At 45.5% G+C, this 20,385-nt stretch overlaps 1 protein-coding gene across 6 annotated transcripts in view; it reads right to left on the reverse strand.

Annotated features, from left to right (window-relative positions):
* The window catches only part of DCUN1D4 (defective in cullin neddylation 1 domain containing 4), a 79,039-nt gene that overhangs the window by 39,715 nt on the left and 18,939 nt on the right, over nucleotides 1–20,385 (reverse strand). For 4 of the 6 annotated variants that reach the window (XM_056111258.1, XM_056111257.1, XM_056111262.1 and 1 more), the window contains exons 2-4: nucleotides 9,769–9,839; nucleotides 9,562–9,601; nucleotides 1,333–1,447 (exon numbers count right to left, since the gene is read on the reverse strand). In XM_056111258.1, coding sequence (XP_055967233.1) covers nucleotides 1,333–1,447; nucleotides 9,562–9,601; nucleotides 9,769–9,839 — 226 coding nt within the window. The remainder of the gene's footprint in view (nucleotides 1–1,332; nucleotides 1,448–9,561; nucleotides 9,602–9,768; nucleotides 9,840–20,385) is intronic. The other 2 variants (XM_056111259.1, XM_056111260.1) reach the window with 1 other exon arrangement.

Below are 20,385 nucleotides of genomic sequence, written 5' to 3' on the forward strand. Positions count from 1 at the left end.
ACGCGGCCGGCCTGGGTTCGATTCCCAGCATCCCATACGGTCCCCTGAGCACCGCCAGGAGTAACTCCTGAGTGCAGAGCCAGGAGTAACCCCTGTGTATCACCGGGTGTGACCCATAAAGCAAAAAAAAAAAAAAAGTTTATGGGGCCAGGATATGGCTCAGTGGCACAGAGCCTGCTTTGCATGTACAGGATCTGGGTTCAATCTGCAGCACTGCACACACAAAAGCAAGCAAGCAAACTAGCACTAGACCCCTGAGCCCTGATTATGTCTTCCCTCCCTTCCACAACTCAACTACCCAGTTTTTCAACTACCTATATCATACAAAACTATATCATACAAAATCATATTAGACTGTGGTGTATATAGTAAGAACTATAGTTACAAAATGCAATGGTTGTTAGAATTTAGCAATTCTCTAAAAATGGTATCTACATTCCTTTTTAAAAGGTCAAGGGAACAGGCTTCATTAATCTGAAAAATCAGTCCTCTAAACACTGCTGGTGATTAGAAATGCCATCTCCTTTTAGGTGTTTTTCTATTCATTCGGGACCTAAACAGTGACCCTATTTGATATACTGAAAGTCCTCCTCAATCCCTGTGAGTTAAAGCGTATAAAGTTTCACAACAACAACCACCAGCACTAAAAAGATCATGTCATCTCATATAATCCCCCTGATTTCTCAGTAGGGAAATTGGGGCCCATTAGGGAAATCACCTACAGAACCAGAACACAGGAAGATGGGAAAGCAATGTTTACAGGAGGAAACTTGCATTAAAATCAGGGAGAAACAATAAAGACACCTTAGACACTCAAGTCTAACAGTTCTTTGGATCTACCAAAATTAACTGTTCTCGTGTCTGAAAGAGAAGTTGTTTGAAGTCTTGTTTTTCACAGCTTCTAGCGCGTTCTCACTCTTCTGAGAATGAGCCTCACGCAGCACATCTACGGGCAGGTGTGTGTGGGGGGGATGAGGGGGCTGAGCACATCCCCCCTGGGCCGCCCCTCTCCAGCCCAGCATTCTGCTCTGCACAGAATTCCAAGGTGCACTCGGTGATCGAGACCCCCTTAAAGAGCAAATACAGACCAATCGCTGGACTGAATTATAAAAAGTGCCTCAGGACTCAAACCACCTTGTTTCTTGGCAGCACCCCCACACCTCAGTCGGAGGAAGCGGTGCCCAAGAGGCAGCGCTGGCCCAGGGAAAGGTCACCTGGCAGGGCCCCAACCAGTGCCCACGTGGGCAGCCAGCTGCACAGGCGCAGCACAGAAGGTAGACACAACAACCTCCGCGGCATGATCCACACCCACCTACTGTCTTGGCAACGTACCTATCATGTCTACTTTTCTTGGCAGATAAATCATCTCCAGAGGCAGGTCTTCTCTTTTTCCGCGGCGGCATCACTTTACTAAAGCGGTCTGAAGAGGTGCAAGACCGCACGCTTCCTGCAGAGAGAAGAGTCCCGGGGCACACAGTTAAGGCCTGCCTCGACTGAGCACGAACAGCGCAGCACGCGGCCACGGACCTGGAGGCAGCCCGGGCACTGCTGAGACACTGCCTACAGATGCTCGTGGGGGAGTGGGGAGTGGGTTTCAGTGCTCTGAGAAAATGTTCGAGTCAAGAGATAAAACCTGGACAGGGACACGTTCATTGTTCTGCCACTCCCCCGCCAGACCACGCCAGGGATAGAAAGTCATTACAACGTCAACTTACTCGACAGGGATACTGACACTGAGCATCTAGGCGGCCAGGCTTCTCTAGCACGTCACCGCGCCTCCCAGCGGGACGGTGCAGCTGTCCCATCTCTGGCTTCATTAGGCAAGGCGGGCACAGCCAGCAACCCAGAGTCGCAGACTCATCGAGCATGTCAGTCCTATCATTCTTAAACTGCAGGGGGGGAGCTGACTGACACAACACAGGGACAGAGGGACGATGGGATTTGGGAGGTAGAATTGTGACCTGATCTTAAGCAAAACTTCCCAGTGTTTTACTTTATTTCTGCCGCTCCAGGATTCTGCCACTTTCAGTGTATTCAGAAGCCGCCTTTGTTTTGTTTTGTTTTGTTTTTTTTAAAAAAAGAGATTTCTCTGGTAATAAGGTAAAGACAAAACGGAACACACAAGACCTCATTGTGAGAGGACCTTGCCTCTAACATCTGCATGAAATCACACTTCACCTTCCTCACATGCAGCTTTGGAGAGAAGAACCATCAAAACTGCCTATGCAGAAGAGAAAATGGACACAGAGGGGTTAGGAAAGCAGCCCAGCTGGGACGCAAACCCCACCAGTGCAAGGCAGCCATGAGCTCATTAGGCTACTCCTCTTAGCCCCGGTGCCACCAGAGGTGTGTCAGCCTTTATTTCCACAATAACCCTGGTCCTGCTCGTAACTCCTGCGCCCCGCACCCCCTCAGGAAGGCTGAGTGAAGTTCACATCCCAGTGAAATGACAAAGAACTACATACAAGGCACAGCACTGCTCACAGAACCCTGTGGCAAAAAGCGAAAAAAGTTTCAGGCTACATAAAGAATAAATTGCTTTTGATTTGACCGACACCCAGCTGTGCTCATCAGGGCTTACTTCTGTTTGAGGGGCTTCTGTGGTGTCAGGGATCAAACCCTGGCGAGCCATGTACAAGGTGCCTAAATCTCTGTACTGTATCTCTCTGCCTACCCCCGCCCCCAAGCAATTTTTGAATGCCAAGGAAAACAAACAAATCTGAAGTGTAACTAGCCAATGAGTCCAAAAAAAAAAAAAAATCAGAGCAAGCCATATCCCTCAAATCTGGCCCAAACCTGCTCTCCTGCTCTCCCTAGACTCCAGAAACCCTCCCTGAGCAAGGGTCAAGTGCTCAGATGAACGCACACCTTGCTGTTCAGGACCCAGGTGGGTCACCAGTGCAGACACAGCAGCTAATACAGCATCTTCCAGAGTGACCAGATTCACCCTAAATTGAGTTTGACCAACTCATCAAGTTTTCGTCACGTTCCTAAAACACATGTAAATCAAATTCTGCTTTAAAATAAATAAAAGTACATTTCCGGAGATTTAAAGCACATGTGACTAGATAATACACCATCCCAGATTTTTTTTTTCCTTTGCATCAGTCAGCAAAACCAATACTAGACTTAAAAAAAAAAGGGGGGGGGGCTGGAGCAATAGCACAGCGGGTAGGGTGTTTGCCTTGCACGCAGCCGATCTAGGTTCGATTCCCAGCATCCCATATGGTCCCCCGAGCACCGCCAGGAGTAATTCCTGAGTGCAAAGGCAGGAATAACCCCTGCGCATCACTGGGTGTGACCCAAAAGGCAGAAAGGAAGAAAAAAAAACTCTGAAGAGGGAGGGGGTTGGGGGAGGGGAGAGAGGGAGGGGAGGGAAGAGGGAAAAGAGAACAAAAGGGCCTGCCCTGGGAGGGGTGGGGCAGAAGAAAACAGGGGGACAATGGTAGTGGGAAATGGTGAAGAGATATGTACTGAACATTATACAACTGAAACCCAATCATGAATAATAATAGCTAACATTTATAAAAAAAAAAATCTCTGGGGCTGGAGAAATATAGCAGATCGGGCATTTGCCCTGCATGCAGCCAACCTGGGTTCCCAGCATGACATATCATCCCCCAAGCACTGTCAGGAGTGACCCCTTGGCACTGAATCAGGAGTTAAGCCCTGAGCACTACTATGTGTGTCCCAAAATTTAAAAAAAAAAAAAAATCTTCCACACAATTATCTAAGAATGCTTCTTAGAATTTTGATGTTTACTGTTAACAGTTTTTGGTTTTTTTTGGTTATATCCAGCAATACCTGACGATCATGAAGATCTTGGGATCAAACCCAGGCTTCTGTGGGTCAAACATTCTGCCAACCCTTTCAGCTCCCTACCCCAGCTGTTACGTCTTTTTGTGATAAAAGTAATTACATAGTAAAAGAATGTTTTACAAATTCATATTAATTCATATTAAGACTATAGAATGTAGCCTGCCCACAGAGCAGAGTCTGGCAAACTCCCCGTGGCGTACCCAATATGCAAATACCAGTAACAATGATGGGTCTCATTCTCCTAAAGAGCCTTGAATATAATCTCAGGGCTAGGATGAAGGAGACGTTACTGGGGCCTGCTCGAGGTAATCGACGAATAACAGAATGATGAAATGAAAAAATGAAATGAAATATTAAGACTTAGAGTCAGGGTTTACTAACTCAGTCCGGTATCCCTTTATCTCCTTTCACCTGTCTGAAATTTCTGTAAAAGGAGTCTTTACTTGGGGGCCCAGAAGCTAGCTCAATGGCTGGAGGATATGCTCTGCACCCAGCACCCCCAGCTCAATCCCCAGCACCACACGGTCCCAAGCACTGAAACGGGACCAGCTCCCCCCGCACAGCCAGGGTTAGACCCCCACACAAAACAACCTCCCTAAAGTAACTACTTAGGTTCAAAACAAACCGAATAGGTGGAAGCAAAAGATTAAGACTGATGTTGCAAAGCATGGACAGAGATCTGTTTGAAATCTGAGAAGTGTTTCTACATGGTTCCAGAAAACTGGTCTGCAGGGTACACTTCAAAGTTCCCAGATCAAGAAGGACCTATTAACAAATAAAAAGAAAAATAAAGTCCTAAGAAATTCTAAGAAACCCAGAAATTCATCCAAAATTATTGAGGAGCTGAAAGTTTTTATTCCTTGACGATAAACCAAGAGAAAGTCACGATGAATGAATTCAGGGATCCATCGTAAGCCTCATTAGAAATGTTTGGCAAGTACATATGAAAGAGGAAGAAGTGTTCTGTGGTAAGAAGAGGAGGATAATCTCGGCTAGAAACCCCGCCGCGAGTCCATGTGATCGGACAGTCTGCGCTCCAGCCTGAGCACTTGTACAGTAGACCAAGAGCAAGCTGCCGGCCCACGCTGCTTAGGGCAGGAGAACAACACAAACTGCTTACGTTTTTTTCACCCAAAAATTATTACTTGAGTTCAGATTCATTTCCTTTTGGTTCTGTGTTAAGTGCAAATTAAACAGGGCCGATTGCCTCGAGCAGGCCCCAGTAACGTCTCCTTCATCCTAGCCCTGAGATTATATTCAAGGCTCTTTAGGAGAATGAGACCCAGCATTGTTACTGGTATTTGGCATATTGGGTACGCCACGGGGAGTTTGCCAGACTCTGCCGTGTGGGCAGGCTACATTCGGTAGCCTGCCAGTTTGTCCAAAGTAGGAATGAGATAATAAGATGTTACAGTAAGATGTCGCGTGGCCGCATTTGCGGCCACACGGTTCCGGGAGCTGGTTTTTATAGTCTCTGAGTCTTGGCCGTTGATGGGATTACATGGCGCCAGGGGGCCAGTTGGTGGGTGTGACCCCCGCCTACTGGAATTTGGAGGATCTGGGTGGAGGATGCAAATTTGTGATTTGTGAAACAGGGCCAGAGGGGCTGGAGCAATATAACAGTGGGTAGGGCGTTTGCCTTGCACGCGGATGACCCAGGTTCAATTTCCAGCATCCCATATGGTCCCCTGAGCACCGCCACGGGTAATTCCTGACTGTAGAGCCAGGAGTAACCGCTGGGCATCACCAGGTGTGACCCAAATGAAAAGCAAAATAAATAAATAAACAAACAAACAGGGCCAGAGTATGGCGCTTGCCTTGCACATAGCTGAATGGCTTTAATCCCCTGCACAAAGTATGGGCCCCACAACACCCCCACCCTGCCAGGAGTGACCCCTGAGCGCAGGGGCAGGAGGAAGCCAGAAGGAAGAAAAAAAAGCAAATCAGATATTCTATCCGTTGACCATATTTTAAATAAATGAATATGGCCATTTTCTCCACACTAAACAATTAGAAATACTGCCCCAATTTTTATATGAAAGTTTTCATTATTCTATTCTTTAGACCTAGAAGATAAATTTTAAAAAGCAAACCTGGGGCCAAGACCGAAGGCTAATGTCTAGCCTGCTGTTTTGATGAAAGTTTAAGCAAGTTATTCTCAATAAACGATATCCTTGAAGGTACTTCACTGCCTTCTTTTTACATTTTTCCCCCCACTGCTTTTAGTGAGGTCCTCTATTTTGTGGACCTCAAAAGTCCTGCATAGGATTCACTACCTATAAGATATTAAACTCTGGGTGTGATTGCTAGTCATCACAAGTAACATCTCTAAAATGAAAGAATTTTTGGCTTTTCCAAACTTAGTACCAACACGTTCCCATACAAAAGCCTCACTATGTTGTTTTTAATTTTCTTGGGTTTTCATTTTGTGCATTTTTTTATAGCCTCGTTTCCTAATCAGATTTTACCTGATTTATTCTGCCATTTTAATGTATTCACTCAGCAGTGTCACAACATACATAATTCAAGTTGATATAAATTGCATTTTAAGACCCCTTACCAGTATTTAATATTTTGTTTACTTCGAGAACATTATACTACTGACTTGAGAAACAATTAATGACTAAATGAGCAAGTTTTATCCTATTAAGAGAAAAAAAAATTCCTCCCTTTTTAATACTGGGTGCTAGTATTATCTTTCTTATTTTGGAGATATATCGCTGGAATGATAGCACAGCGGGTAGGGCGTTTTGCCTTGCATGCGGCCGACCTGGGTTCGAATCTTCCATCCCTCTTGGAGAGCCTAGTACCGGGAGTATCCCGCCCACACGGCAGAGCCTGGCAAGCTCCCCGTGGCGTATTCAATATGCCAAAAACAGTACCAACAAGTCTCACAATGAAGACGTTACTGGTGCCCGCTCGAGCAAATTGATGAACAGGAGGACAGTGCTACAGTGCTACTTATTTTGGGGGTATATAATTCTTTTTTTTTGCCTTTTAACATTTACTGAATTTTAATTTTCTCCTATTTTGGAGGAAAATGTACTATCATCCTTGTCTGAAAGAAGTATGACTATAATTTATCCTTGTAGTGCAAGATACGAAATATTTGTGGGAAATGGAGCTAAGGGAACCTAAAATGGGACAAGCAATCCCCAGCACAGTAAAATAAATTAACACATAAAAAAAGGGAGAGAAATCTTTACTTTTTGTTTATAACTTATCAGTGCTTCTTTCAAAACCATGCAGGTACAATCACTTTATAGTTAATGACTTAAAAAAAATTTTTTTTAAACACTGTGGTTCACAAAGTTGTTCATAATACAATTTTTTCAAGCATTCGACATTCCAAAACCAATCTTGCCACCAGTGTGACCTTCCCTCTACCACTGTCCCATTTCCCACCCACCCCCCAATCTGACCTCTTGGCGAACACAAAAATAATTTATATTGCTTGACACAACAACATGGTTTAAGTGGAATTACCAAAAAAAGAGTTCAGTAAAAGAAGTTTGTGGAAGTTGTTCTATCCCACAACGCGGTGACTAAAGCGGCCTGAGGATTTCCTGAGCTGTCTGCTGCCGGCTGTGCCTTCTGTGCTACTGGTTTTTGCTTCCTGAGCTTAGTGGGCTTCTATGCTACTTTCCTGTCTAATCAGCTGTGCCCCTACTGGGCTGTCAGTATTGCGGGAAATGAAGGTGTCATTCCAAATGCCACAATACCGATACAATACTGACTCGGGGGCTCCAGGATCTATGGAACTGGGGGTTTCACTAGCTCGGTGTCTCTGCAGATGAGTTTTTAAAAGCAGTGGAGCTGGGCGGAGGGCATGACAGCCCCTGTGGGGCATGGGAGCGGAGAGCAGGAATCTGTCCCCCCTCCCGAGGGCACCCCAGAGGTTTGAGCCCCGTGACCATACCCGTGTGTCATCAGCTTGGCTTGCCTGCCTTCCGAAATTAGCTGTGAAGCTGTGCCACTGTTTACAAGGTGGCAGCTCTACAGTTAGCAGTTTTGACTGCCTTTGAATTGATCTGTATTTCTTGACAAGGACAGATCAGAACGATCTCCCTAGCCAGGCCTTTTACCAGATTCACACTCTTCCACTGTCACCAGCCAGGAACCAAGTGCAATGGCAGTGGTGGTGCTGGCCCCTGATTATCTAGCTGTGGCAATGGCTGTGTGTAAGGGTATTTCTCACAGGTGAAATACCAGAAGGTTCATGCATCCCTGCTGCACATCCAAATTGTGATTTTCAATAAAAGCATTCCTCTTAACATTTTTTTCTTACCTTGGGGCCACACCCAGCTGTGGTCAGGGCTTACGCCTGGCTCTATGCTCAGGGACCACTCTTGGTGGTACTCAGGGGACTGTATGTGGTACCAAGAACCAAACCTGGGTCAGCTGCATACAAGACCAGACCCTAGTCCGCTATACTATTTCTCTGGATCTTTAATCTCTTTGGTTCTAATTCCCACTGGTTCTGAACCAAATTGGAGGATACAGTAGGATGAGTTCTGAATCCCAACCTTAAATACAGACCATTAATAAGAAAAAAAAGACAGATGCTGAACAGAGTGATCTCAATCAACCCTGAATTTGAAAAGCTACTATAAAAACATGTGTGCCGGTCAGGGAAATGGCACAAAAGACTGGAGAAGAGATGGAGCAACGGGCTGGCCTACATACTTTGCATGCGGGAGTCCTCAGTTCCACCTCCAGCCCCACATGGTCCTGGTCTCCCCTAGCATGGCACCAGGAGTAGCCCCAATCCAAAACCAACCAAGCCCTACCACAGGATTGTGTGTAACTGCCTAACAGAACAAACATTCAACCATGTCCTGGGAGGAAAGCTGCTGAATTGGGAGGCATGAGGAAAACTCACTTTTCCCTTCAACGACTTTTGTGATTCACCAGCAAGTAAGCATTTAGGTACACTTCTCTGGTAACTGTTTTAAAGCGTATTTTATAAAACTTAAACTATTTAACTCCTGAAAGAGATTTTCAAGATCTTTAAATATGTACCCTCCGCTGGAAGTTTCAGGAACAGAGATCAAATGCAAATTTCTGAATTTTCTACAGTTACCAGTATGCTTCTCCAACTGTGGGTTCCAGATCAGTGGCCTCAGCCTCAGTGTCAACTGGGAGCTGGTAAGAAATGCAAAATCTGGGATCCCACCCCTAATCTATGAAACCAGGAACTCGGGAGTTAACCTTAGCAATGTGTACTAACAAACCCTCCCTCCATGATTGTAAGCTTCCACTAATGTCAATGCCACAGGGGAGAGTCATTCAAGGATCATGTTCAATTTTCTCATTCAGAAATCCTCAACACACACACACACACACACACACACACACACACGCACACCCTTAGAAATTTTCCCTCTCCACGATGAGCAATAAGCTTTATTGGGACCTTTCAAACTGCATGACCACATTATCTTGAGCATGACCACAATATCTTGAGTTCTTCCATAAGAAGTAGTGCTGAGAAAGCACAAGGGAGAATTTGACCCCTTTAAAGGAATGAAGTACAGGTCATAAACCAGGACGCCGAGCAACTTTCCTAGCAGAAAAGGAGCTATACCACATCTGCCTTCCTACATCCTGAAAAACAGCTTCCACCCAGTAGCAACTCCCTAAGAGACAAAGCAAGGAGCATTTTCAACTAGTAAGTACTTGTCTTCTATGTTTATATTAGGATGTTTACTTAAAATGAAAATTGTTAGCATATATAGATACCTGTTTGGTGATCGTCTTGGCCAATGTCTTCTGTTAGATTCTGCAAGAAATATGTTCATTATTACCAAGAAATAGTGTATCTATAGCAAGCTAAAATTTCAATAGTCACAAACTGTATCTTAATATTTATAATCGAAATTGTTACCAAATATACTAAAGCAACTACTTTAAACAGTTGGTAATTTTGTCTTTAAAGGATTGACTTACTAGCTTATTAAGGGTGTGATAGATCTTATGAATATTTGCCAGTGTTGAGAGATGAGAGTTCAGCTGAAAGTCTTAAAAAAAAGGGGAGGGGGGAAGAGAATTCAGTGTCATTTATTTCCCACACTGCAAAGAGACTTTTAAGAAAGTTCAGAAGTGAAAACAAATGCTTTGATACAAGTAAATGCTATATCCATTAATTTGTTACTCAGTAAAATCTAACATGCAACCAACCTATCACCTGGAAATAATTTGACAACAATGTTAAAATCCCACCCAAACATGGGACCAGAGAGAAAATACAGCAGACAGGAAGCTTGCCTTGCATGCAGCCAACCTGGGTTCAATCCCTGGCATTCCATATGGTTCCCCAAACCCACCGGGGGTGAACCCTGAATACAGAAGGATGTGGCCCAACCCTACCTCCCGCCTCAAAAAAACCAATAAATTGCTAAAGTAAAATTTTCATGTGATGTCTAAGGAAAAACGAAAACACCCTCAGTATGTTGTAAAATCCTAATTGTAATAAAAATGAACTTAATTTTTTAAAAAAAAATCTAGCAAATTTAAACAAATCATACAAACAGAAGATAGCTGTCAAATGAACTGTCTTCACTTTCCCTTTCTCTTTCATTACTAATAAGGGTATCAAGCTTCAGGCAAGTAAGTGACATAAGTCTCTCAACCAAATGTCATTTCTTATACTTTGTTGTCCCCTTAGCAACCGTGGGAGCAACAGGATCTAGGCTCTCTCTCGCATCACACACACACATACACACACACACAAACACAAACACAAACACAAACGCCCCAAAGAACTACCCTGCCAGCTCCTAGAGACCACTCTTCCTGTGATGTGATATTAAAAGTGAGCATAGACCCAGAAACACAGGTGCAGACATTACAGACATAAAGAAAAGTGTCCAAATCAAAAAATACATCCACCCATCATTTCTAATCATTTCTCAACACACACTAAACCCTACACACAAAATTAAGGCATTCCAGATTAGAATCAAAACTGTAATAAATGAACAAAACTAGTTAAGTTGTTCGGTCTCTTTTAAAAAGAAACTGATGAAGCATGTCTGCGTACCTTTTAGACAATGCAGATACAAAAAGTCTGGATAACTCATATTTGAATATGCACCAAGTATTTATTTTTTTTAAATAAAGTAGTAAGATTTTCTGGCCCAGATAGGTACAGCTGGAAAGGCACTTGCCCTGCATGCAGATGACCCAGGTCTGATTCCCGAGCACCACACATAGATCTCAGGAGCCCAACGAGGAATGATCCCTGAACAGAGCCGAATGGATGTGGTAAAAAAAAAAAAAAGCGAGGAAAAGAACTAAGAATTTTTATTCCTTCCTTTTCTCTAGCATTATAAAGTTTAGAAAGGGTTAATCTGAAAGTTGTTTCAAAAAAAACACTGTAACTGTCCAAGTCCAATCATTCTGATGAAAGAAAACCCCTCCCTGCACTGCAATCTTTTATTTGGGACACGGAGCCAACGCACAGAGCAGAGAATACAATGCAAGTTGTCAGTGCCGGGCTGCCACTCTGAATCTGGAAAGCAAACCCACTTCCCTGCCAGTATTTAGAAAGCTTTCTCTTCTTCTCACAGCCGTGCCAGGAATCTGCTTGAGATCGCCTGCCAGGCGAAGGAACCTGCGGGCAGTGGAGCCACAGACCCTGGCAAGCCGCGGTGGTCAGGAGCAGCAGGTCACGGGGCACCCGCGGAGGGACGCGGGTCTGGCACCCGCAGCAGCAACCAAGGGCCCCCACCACAGTTGAGGGTCCCGGGGCTGGCCCCAGGATCAGGGCCCGCACTGGAGAGAGAACCGGAGAGGCTTCCTGCCAGTATTTAGAAAGATGTAAAGACCTTTCTCTTTTTCTCTGTGGCTCTATATGGGCTCAAGAGTGTGTGGCATCTGGACAGTTTAGCAATGTAAACAGTGACACAATGTGGCAGAGAATCTTGGTTTTCCATCTTAGTGTAAACATACACAAAAGGGTCAAGTATCTGGGCTGTACTGGGGGCGAGGGGGGGGAGAGAGCGAGACAGAGACAGAGACACAGAGAGGGACAAAGAGAGACACACACAGAGACAGAGAGAGAAGGACAGAGACAGAGGTTACTTATGTTTCTAGTTAGCGACCATGGTTGTAGGGTTGTCTAAAGCTGGAAGAGACTAGAGAACCTGAGCGTTCCCCGCCCCCTCCCCACTCCCCCACATTCTACTCAGCAGGCCACTTCCCAACCCCCCTTTTATACTCTCTCAATTTGAAAATAGGAAGTCTATCACTATCTTGAGTGATAAGCATCTGTGGCACTAAAGCAACCCCCCAATAAAAAGCCCCCCAAAATGTAAAAATATAAAGATCTCGCCTCTCTTCCTCTCTAAGGTCAGAGAGGAGAGACTCTCGAGAGAAGGCCTTGCTAAGGTCCATTAGGCAATCGAGGACGCCCTACTCCCCAAGCTGTGCATTTCCCACAGTCCTGAGACACCTTCAAAGTTCCCCTAAGAGAACCGCAACATTTCCAACTACTTTTCTTCACACACCAGGGCTGCCCGAACACCATGTTTCCACCTTCTCCTGTAGCCTGGCCGCTGGTGTGAGCCCTCAGTTGTTTAACCTCCATCTAAATCTCCACGTCCTCAACTGCAAAATGAAATGACAGCGCCTGGGCCCTCACAGGCATTGAACAAGACGCCATCATCCCTATACCAGCCTAGATCCTTCTGCACGACCCGCCCCTCCTGACACTCTCTCCGCAGGCCCCCGTCAGGCCCCACCTGCAAGGCCCACAAAGGTTACCCCTGCAACGGAGCCTTCTGGCCCTGACAGAACCTTCCAGTCTGTGAGGGCATTGCTCTGCTCAGACACCCTGCTTGGGCACCGCCAAGGGGGTGTTCAGAATGACGGCCAGAGGTGATCTCCCCACAGTGGAGCACATATATGGGTGCATGTGAGACCAGGCTTTATAGAAGAATTTTCACACTACAATGCACCAACAAGGCTCACTCCACAGTGCTCACACGTGCCGGCAGTTCTCTACTTAACACACAAAAATATTTAAAAAAAAAAAAAAAGCAAAGCAAATTAATTCTTTCATTTCACCAGGGTGAGAAACTAAGAGGAGACAAAAATTCAGGGGGAAAAGACCAAATGGCATTAAAAGATAAATCCACAAAGGTTAACACATACCGAATTTATGGTTCACTTGCTCACCGCTCAGGGCAAGTAATAGATAGACCTTGAAATCCAAAATGGATTTCACATCCTTAAGGAATAGATGTTAAGGGTAAAGAGCTAATGCTTTTTTTTTTTAAAAACAGAGAACAGACTCAGGAAAGGAATAACTGATTCATAAAAACCTTCCTTCTGTTCATGTTTCAGTGCCAAAGAATAAAGACAAGGTTAAGTCAACATTATTCCACAATCAAATGCTTTCCTCAGTAAAGTGGCAGCCGGGTCTGTCTCTCCTGTGTGACACAAAAACCCTCCAACAGACACACAACAAATGGTCTATCTGATCAATCTGAATGGTCTTCAGGAGACTCTTACTATTGAGTGTTGAGCGACAGTGCAGCAGGTAGGGCATTTGCCTTGCCCTTGGCCAACCTGGGTTCGATTCCTGACATCCCATATGGTCCCCTTAGTGTGACAGTGATTCCTGAGTGCAGAGCCAGGAGTAATCCCTGAGCATTGCCAGGTGTGGCTTCCAAACAAAACAAAAACAGAAAAAAAATATTAACGAACATTCACAGGGCATAAAGCCTCCTGGGGTTGTGTGTATGTGTGTGTGAGTGATTGGGATGGTTGGTTGGTTTTTGGTAATTATTATTTGCTGCGACTTAATGTGAAAGAAGAAACTGTCACCAAGGAGTTCAAAGTCCACGTCCCCAAACTATTCTACAGAGTACCACAAGACAAACACAAGACCTAAATGTTGGTGAAACAATTGACAACATTGAGACAATGACCATCAACTCCAACAATCAAATTTAAAATTTAACACACCTAATAGTTTACTTCCAGAAGAGGATTAGAAGCAATCTGAATAAAAATCATTTCCTTTAGACTATAAAGAATCACTCAAAACACATATCTGGGGAAGATGAACTCAACTGTAATAGCAACAAAAGTAAATATACTTGCGGAAATAAGTATATCACGTACAAGTGACACAAGAAAAGTTTACTAAAAGAAAAAGGGTAGTTAGTGGAAAGACTCAGTATGGTAATCACATCTTTTATTTGCTAAACTACAAATAGACCAAATTCACATTTTTCTGCCTCCCAGATTCTCACCACAGAAACAGAGGCAGGGCAAAGGAGTCAAGCGAAGTTGGTCCACGGATTCTGAGTTCATCTGAAAGAACAAACATACTCCACTTGCCAAGGAATTATTGAAAAAGAATGAGGAAGAACTTGCCCTATCAGATATACTCGGTATACACAGTATAAAAAGCGAAGGTGGGTCAACGGTCTGGAGAAAGCCAGACTGTAAATATTTTAGGCTTTGTGGGCCATTCGATCCCTGCAACTACTCTGCCACTGCAGTTCAGAAACAGCCATAAACAGAACAAACAGATGCATGTGGCTATGTTCCCATGAAACTTTACTTACAGGGGCTTGGGGTGGGACTTGGTGATACATGCCTTGCTGTAACAAACCCCAAAAAGTATCATAAAAACTTTTCTTGGAGCTAATACAGCAGGCAGAGTGCTTACTCTGCATATAGTTGATCCAGGTTTGAACCCTGGCACCACATATGGTTCCCCGAGCCTGTTAGGATTGGTCTCTGAGTGCAGAGCCAGGAGGAATCCCTGAGCATCGCCAAGTGTGGCCCAAAAGTCAACTTCCCCTTCCCCCTTCAAAAAGACCTTTTCCTGGTAGTAGGCCAGACTGTGGGCTGTAGTTTGCTAACTGCTATAAAGATACAGTACTCATGAAAATCAACAAATCAACAGAAGACTTGTATGTAAGTGTATGTATGTATGTATGCATGCAGGTGTATACATAGAATGGCATTTCAAATCAACAGGGAGGGGACAATTATTTAATAAACAGAGGAGATGGCAGCATGTAAAACAAATTAAAATTACATCCAATTTCAGCCAAAAATTACAGATGGAGAAGGAAGGCATCAGTCAAAGAACAACCCTTATTGTGGGCTCAAGGCGCTGTACACTCTATCCCCTGGTACATATCAGATCTATCCCTGACTATCTGCCCAATCTTGTTCTCTCCCCATTTTTCACTGCCCACTGTTCACTGCGACAGTGAACTTCCTGTGTCCTATGAACACCAAGCACACTCCCACAAAGGGCCTTTGTATATGTCATGAGCCTAATAGCACATCTTACCCCTTAATTCATCAACATTACTTCTATTTTGGTGCTGAGGGTTGAACGCCGGACTTCACACATGCCAAGGCAAACACTCTACCACGGAATTACATCCCCGGATGCATATAACCTTCTTACAGCCAGACCAACATTCTTCATTAACTTATTATTATGCCCTTCTTACACTTTGCTTGGTATCAATTTTGTTCTGTTTGTACTAATCCTTTGCCATTAAGCTTACTGAAGGCAAGGATTTGGTTCTGTCCACTGCAGTCTGTCTAGTACCTAGAAAATAATACCTGGTACATATCAGATCCCCAATAAATGAATGAAGATAGGCACCAAAACTTAAATACCATATGTTCAGGACATTTCACATCATTACATCCTCAAATGTGAGACGAAACATGGTCAAAGAGGCAACTCCAGGAATCTCTGACTCTTACTTAGAATGAAAGGTCAGGTTTCATCTCCTAAAGACTTGCATTTCCAACTGGATCCCTGAGGGAACACAAATTTAACAAACATGGCACATTCAAGCAGCGCCAGTTCTACTCGGTGGTGATTCATCTGTGTGAGTTTCCCAGGAAAACAACAGGATCACAGCACTGATTTGAAAGCAATTTCCCTTCCCCGGAGCTCTGCTCAGAGCTGGGACCCTTCCCAGGCAGCAATCACTCAGAACATCAGCCATCGTGAACACTCGTCAAGTGTAAGAAGCACTGCTGTGAACTGGGTGCCACAGAAGTGTGTTAAACACAAGGTTTTTTTTGTTTGGTTGTTATTTCTTAAATAAATGTTTGCCTACAAATGTTAGCCTGGATGAAGGACAGCATGAAGTCAGACTGAACTTTCTTCAGGAAAACTAATGGACTGAACTTTCTTCAGGAAAACTAATGGACATGACAGAGAAGTGACATTATTGGGCCTCTGTTAAGACAATGCTACTAAAGCCGAAAAAGACATCCTGAGTACAGTGGGGCTATTTACTCACCTCCAACTCCCACAAATTAAACTTCATTCACTTGGGGGAAAAGGTACAGAGGCGGGGGAGAGGGTTGGGAGAGAAACAGAAGGAAAAACAAATTCAGTTGTCTTGGTAACTGCCTACCTTTCTACTAACGAGCAAGAGTCAAGCAACATGAATCCAACAGTCACTTGGTCCCTCTGAATCCAGTAAAGAGATTCCACCCCCCACCCCCACCCCGTCCACACACACAACCTAGTCCCGAAATCCAAGTCAGCTGCTTCAACTCAAACAGCTAATAATCTGTCCCAATGTCGAAGGAAACACTGGCTGAGCTGAATTTATCCAAGACCATCTCCAGCAAGCACCTAAAAGTAGCTTTTTGTTTTCACCTTTTCTGTGGCGGCTATGGCTCAAACCCAAGACCTCACACACTCAAGGCATGCGCTCCCACCACTAGCCACATCCCCTGCCCTCCGTGATGGTCAAGGCTAGTCCTTACAAGAAGACTTCAGAACTCATTTCTACATAAGATGTGTTTTATACTGTCAGGAGAAACCATGCACTAAGCCTGAATCCAGGAAATCAGGAGGAGGACAACACTTGTGTCCTTTTGCATAGTTTTCCCTCTTTTCTACTAGCTCACACAGGGCCAGACTGACATGTGGCAAAACTGGGAATAAACCACATTTTCTACTGCCTAGTTCAAAATCTTTCTTCATTTCAAACTTAATTTCTGATCAAAGCAAACATGCGTGCTACATAAAGGAAAAAGCTGCAATATTTCCCATCCAAAGTTAAAAATCAAGCATGCCAACATAATAGCTCTTTAACACCAGTAATTTTAAAGTTAAAATAAAATGTTCTAAATTATAATACTTTTAACATAAACTGGTTAAATCTAAAACAATCTACCAACTTAACAGAGAAACGATGGTGCCAAAAATAACTAACCACCGTTACTGCTATTTTAAGTATTCTTTTCCTTCCAAACACTAAGAATTCATAAAGATATTTTAATATTAGCTAAACTCCCGTTGGCCGGTGAGCAATTCTCAAGTATGGAAAAGTTTAATGCAGCATGATGTATAGATATGTACTTAATAAATGCCTTGATGTTCATGAAAATGATAAACTAGTAAGGGCTTTGGAAAAGGGGCAAAATGGCTTTGTTATGGGGGGGGGGGGGGGGATGTGGAGAGGAGATGGTAGAAGTAAAAAACTGGCCAAAACTAGCAGCAGTTACCAGGGGCTGGAAAGATGGCACAATGGGTTGGGTACCTGCCTTGCACATGGCCAACCTGGGCTCAATCCCCAGCACCCCGTATGGTTCCCCCAAGCCCTGCCAAGAGTGATCCCTGAGTGCAGAGTCAGGAATAAGCCCTGGTCACTGCCAGCTGTGACCGGAAAAGCCTAAAATCAAACCAAACCAAAAACTAGCGGTTATCAGAATCAACATTTACCCATTTCTGGGACAGACACCGTAATGGAAAAGCCTCTCGACTGACTTCATTCGGCAGGGACCACTTTAGGAGTGCCCACACCATGGGCATCCGGCCCACCCTCCTGAAACGTGAACGCCCTCTATGACAGAGAAGGACAAGGCCAGGATGGACAGCGGTGGGATCCATGTTGAAGTTCGCCTGTCTCCCTTCTAAAAAGAGGCCTCCTGGCTGTGGGTTTTCAGATCAACTGAGCACATCAATGTTTGAGCAGCGACTCCTCTCCCCCCACTGGTGTTCACCTGTTACCTTCAGTGGAAGATCTGCTCAGCTGCCAGAGAGTACCCAGAGTATCCCCGAGGTTCCCTCTCCAAGGCCACACACCTCCATTCCCCAGCGGGTTCAGAACTTCTGTGGCTCGCACCACTCAGATGTTTCTGAACAGCCTTACTGTGCGACCATTCACACACCATTCCACTCAGCCCTTAACGTGCACAAGTCAATGGCTGGTCCTCTATTCACAAGTGGTGTGAGCATAGGCACAATCTCATTTTGAAAACGCTTCATCACCCCACCTCTCCTTGCTCCTAAGTCTACTTTTCTGCCTCAAAGACCCGCCCAGGCTGGCCACGTCATGCCAACAGAATCACAAGGTACCTCGCACCGCTGATTTCATGGCCATTCCCGCCTTATCCTTTGCCAGTCTCCCTAGCGCCCAAGACATCCCGGAGAGACAGGCCTCTGGTCCAGGAGTGGCAACGAATAAGGGCAGGAGGACTTGAAAAGGGGTCACCGAGGCTTCAGGGCTGGAGCACATGCCTGACATGCGGGAGCTCCGGGTTCAAGCCCAGACCGCCACCCCACCCCTCGGCACTGAACAGTTCGCCCAGCTGCCAGGTGTTTGCCAAAAACAAAGCCATCACTCAACTTAGCAGTGTGGAAACTGCCCTGGGACTCTGGCGAAGCTGATGAAGCCAAGGAACGAAGGCCAGAATGAAGCAGAGCGGAGGTGACGAAGCAGGTATTATGCCAAACAAACGACCTGTTCAGAGGGTTGCTGTGCGAGGGAAACTAGCCGCAGCCAGGCCCAGGGAGCGCAGCTGGACTTCTCCGCTGGCCAGCCTGCGTGAACGGAACGTGCTAATGTTCAATCCTGCTCAGCGCCCTGAACGTTGCAGAAGGCAGAGTGTAAAGCTCACCAGGCAGGGGCCGGGCAATAGTACAGCGTTTACCTTGCGTGCAACAGTATCATCCCTTATGGGGCCATGGGCACCGCCGGGAAGAATTTCTGATTGCAGAACCAGGAATCACTCCTGAGCATTGCTAGGTGTGACCCCAAAACCAAAACCCAAAAAAAAAAAAAGGCTCATCAGTCTGCACAGTCTTTCACAGGAACCGAAACACACCCAGCACTTCTTATTTCTTCTTTCTGATCCCCCCCCCCCCCCCCCCAGCAGGGTTTGGGAGCCCAGGGACCGCTCCTGGTCATGCTCAACCCAACCTACAATGTTGGACCCAGTCAGTGTGGTGCTCAGACTTGAGGCCCGGCTTAGCAGAGCTACCCTGAGCAGTGACAGGAAGACAGGGACAGGAGACAGGGCTCAACCCTGGGCTTGCTGAGCTCTCTGCTTGGCCCAGTTCGTATGTTTTTAAAGAAAGATCCAGTGCCAGGGGCTGGGAGATAGCTCAAAAGACTGAAGCACATGCTTTGCATGTTCCGAACCTGGGACAAAATTCCTGAGCACTGCCAGGAGTGAGCCCTCTCCCAAATCACAACCCCTCCCCGATCAAACGAAAAACTACAAAATGCAGTTTAAAGTAGAAAAGACGACAAAAATGAGTTGTTTCAAAAATGGCAAGAAACAAAAAATCAGCCCCATATAGTGCTATTTTTTTTTAATACACTACTAAAACAGTGGTATTTTAAGGGACCAAAGATCTAATATGGGAGGTTAAGGCACTTGCCTTGCATGCAGCGGATCTCTGTTCAAATCCACCACAGATGGTCCCCTGAGCACCACCAGGAATGACTTCTGGGCACTGAGCTAGGAGTGTGGTTCAACCCCCTCCCCATCCAAGTGGCATTCCTGTCTTATAATTGTTTAGGGAGAACGTGAAGGGCCACTCCCCAGTTCAGTGTTCACAGCACACAATGCCAGAACGAGCAAAACCGAGATCCCACATGCAGCCTGCCGTCCAGCCCTTCCTTACCTCCCTCGCCCCAGAAGCAGTGTTTTTAACGCTCTGCCTCGCCAGTTTACACCTGGTTTGCCAACAGAGAGTCATTTCTAGGAGATGACAGGTATAAGCCTATTTGTAAAAACAAATACATTCCCATTAAGGCCACCAACTGATCGCAACACAAGAATTTCAAGCGCGTCTGTCACAGAGCAAAACCAGGAGAATCCAGATGCTCCTTTTGTGGGTCAGCTTCATGCCGCATTCCCTGCGCTGCCAGAAGCAGGAATCTCAATCTATAAAACGGCCAACCGTGGCAGCCTTATAAGGAGATGTCGAGGAGTCAATGAGTGAAGTCTGCCATGTGTGTGCGCGGTGGGGGATGGCCGGCCCTCAGCACCCCGGGCAGGGCCCTGGACCCTACCCCGCCTCCAAGAGCACACCACCTTACAGAAACCAAGCCAGCCCGTGAGCATCGGGATTCCCGGGCTCTTTCTCCCGATAGACAAGCAGGGTTGAGATGGTGGGGGGGGAGGGGGGACCTCCAAACTATGACCAGGGGGTTCCAAGCAGACCCAAACGGGGAACCTTTAAGCTTGGCCCCGCCCATCCACCTACCACCTGCCGGGGGCAAATCACCTTCTCCTGGAACCACCACCATGGCAAAGGCTAGAAAG

Source organism: Sorex fumeus, unplaced genomic scaffold (genome assembly GCF_029834395.1).
Source record: "Sorex fumeus unplaced genomic scaffold, SorFum_2.1 ptg000013l, whole genome shotgun sequence".
Lineage (NCBI taxonomy): Eukaryota > Metazoa > Chordata > Mammalia > Eulipotyphla > Soricidae > Sorex > Sorex fumeus.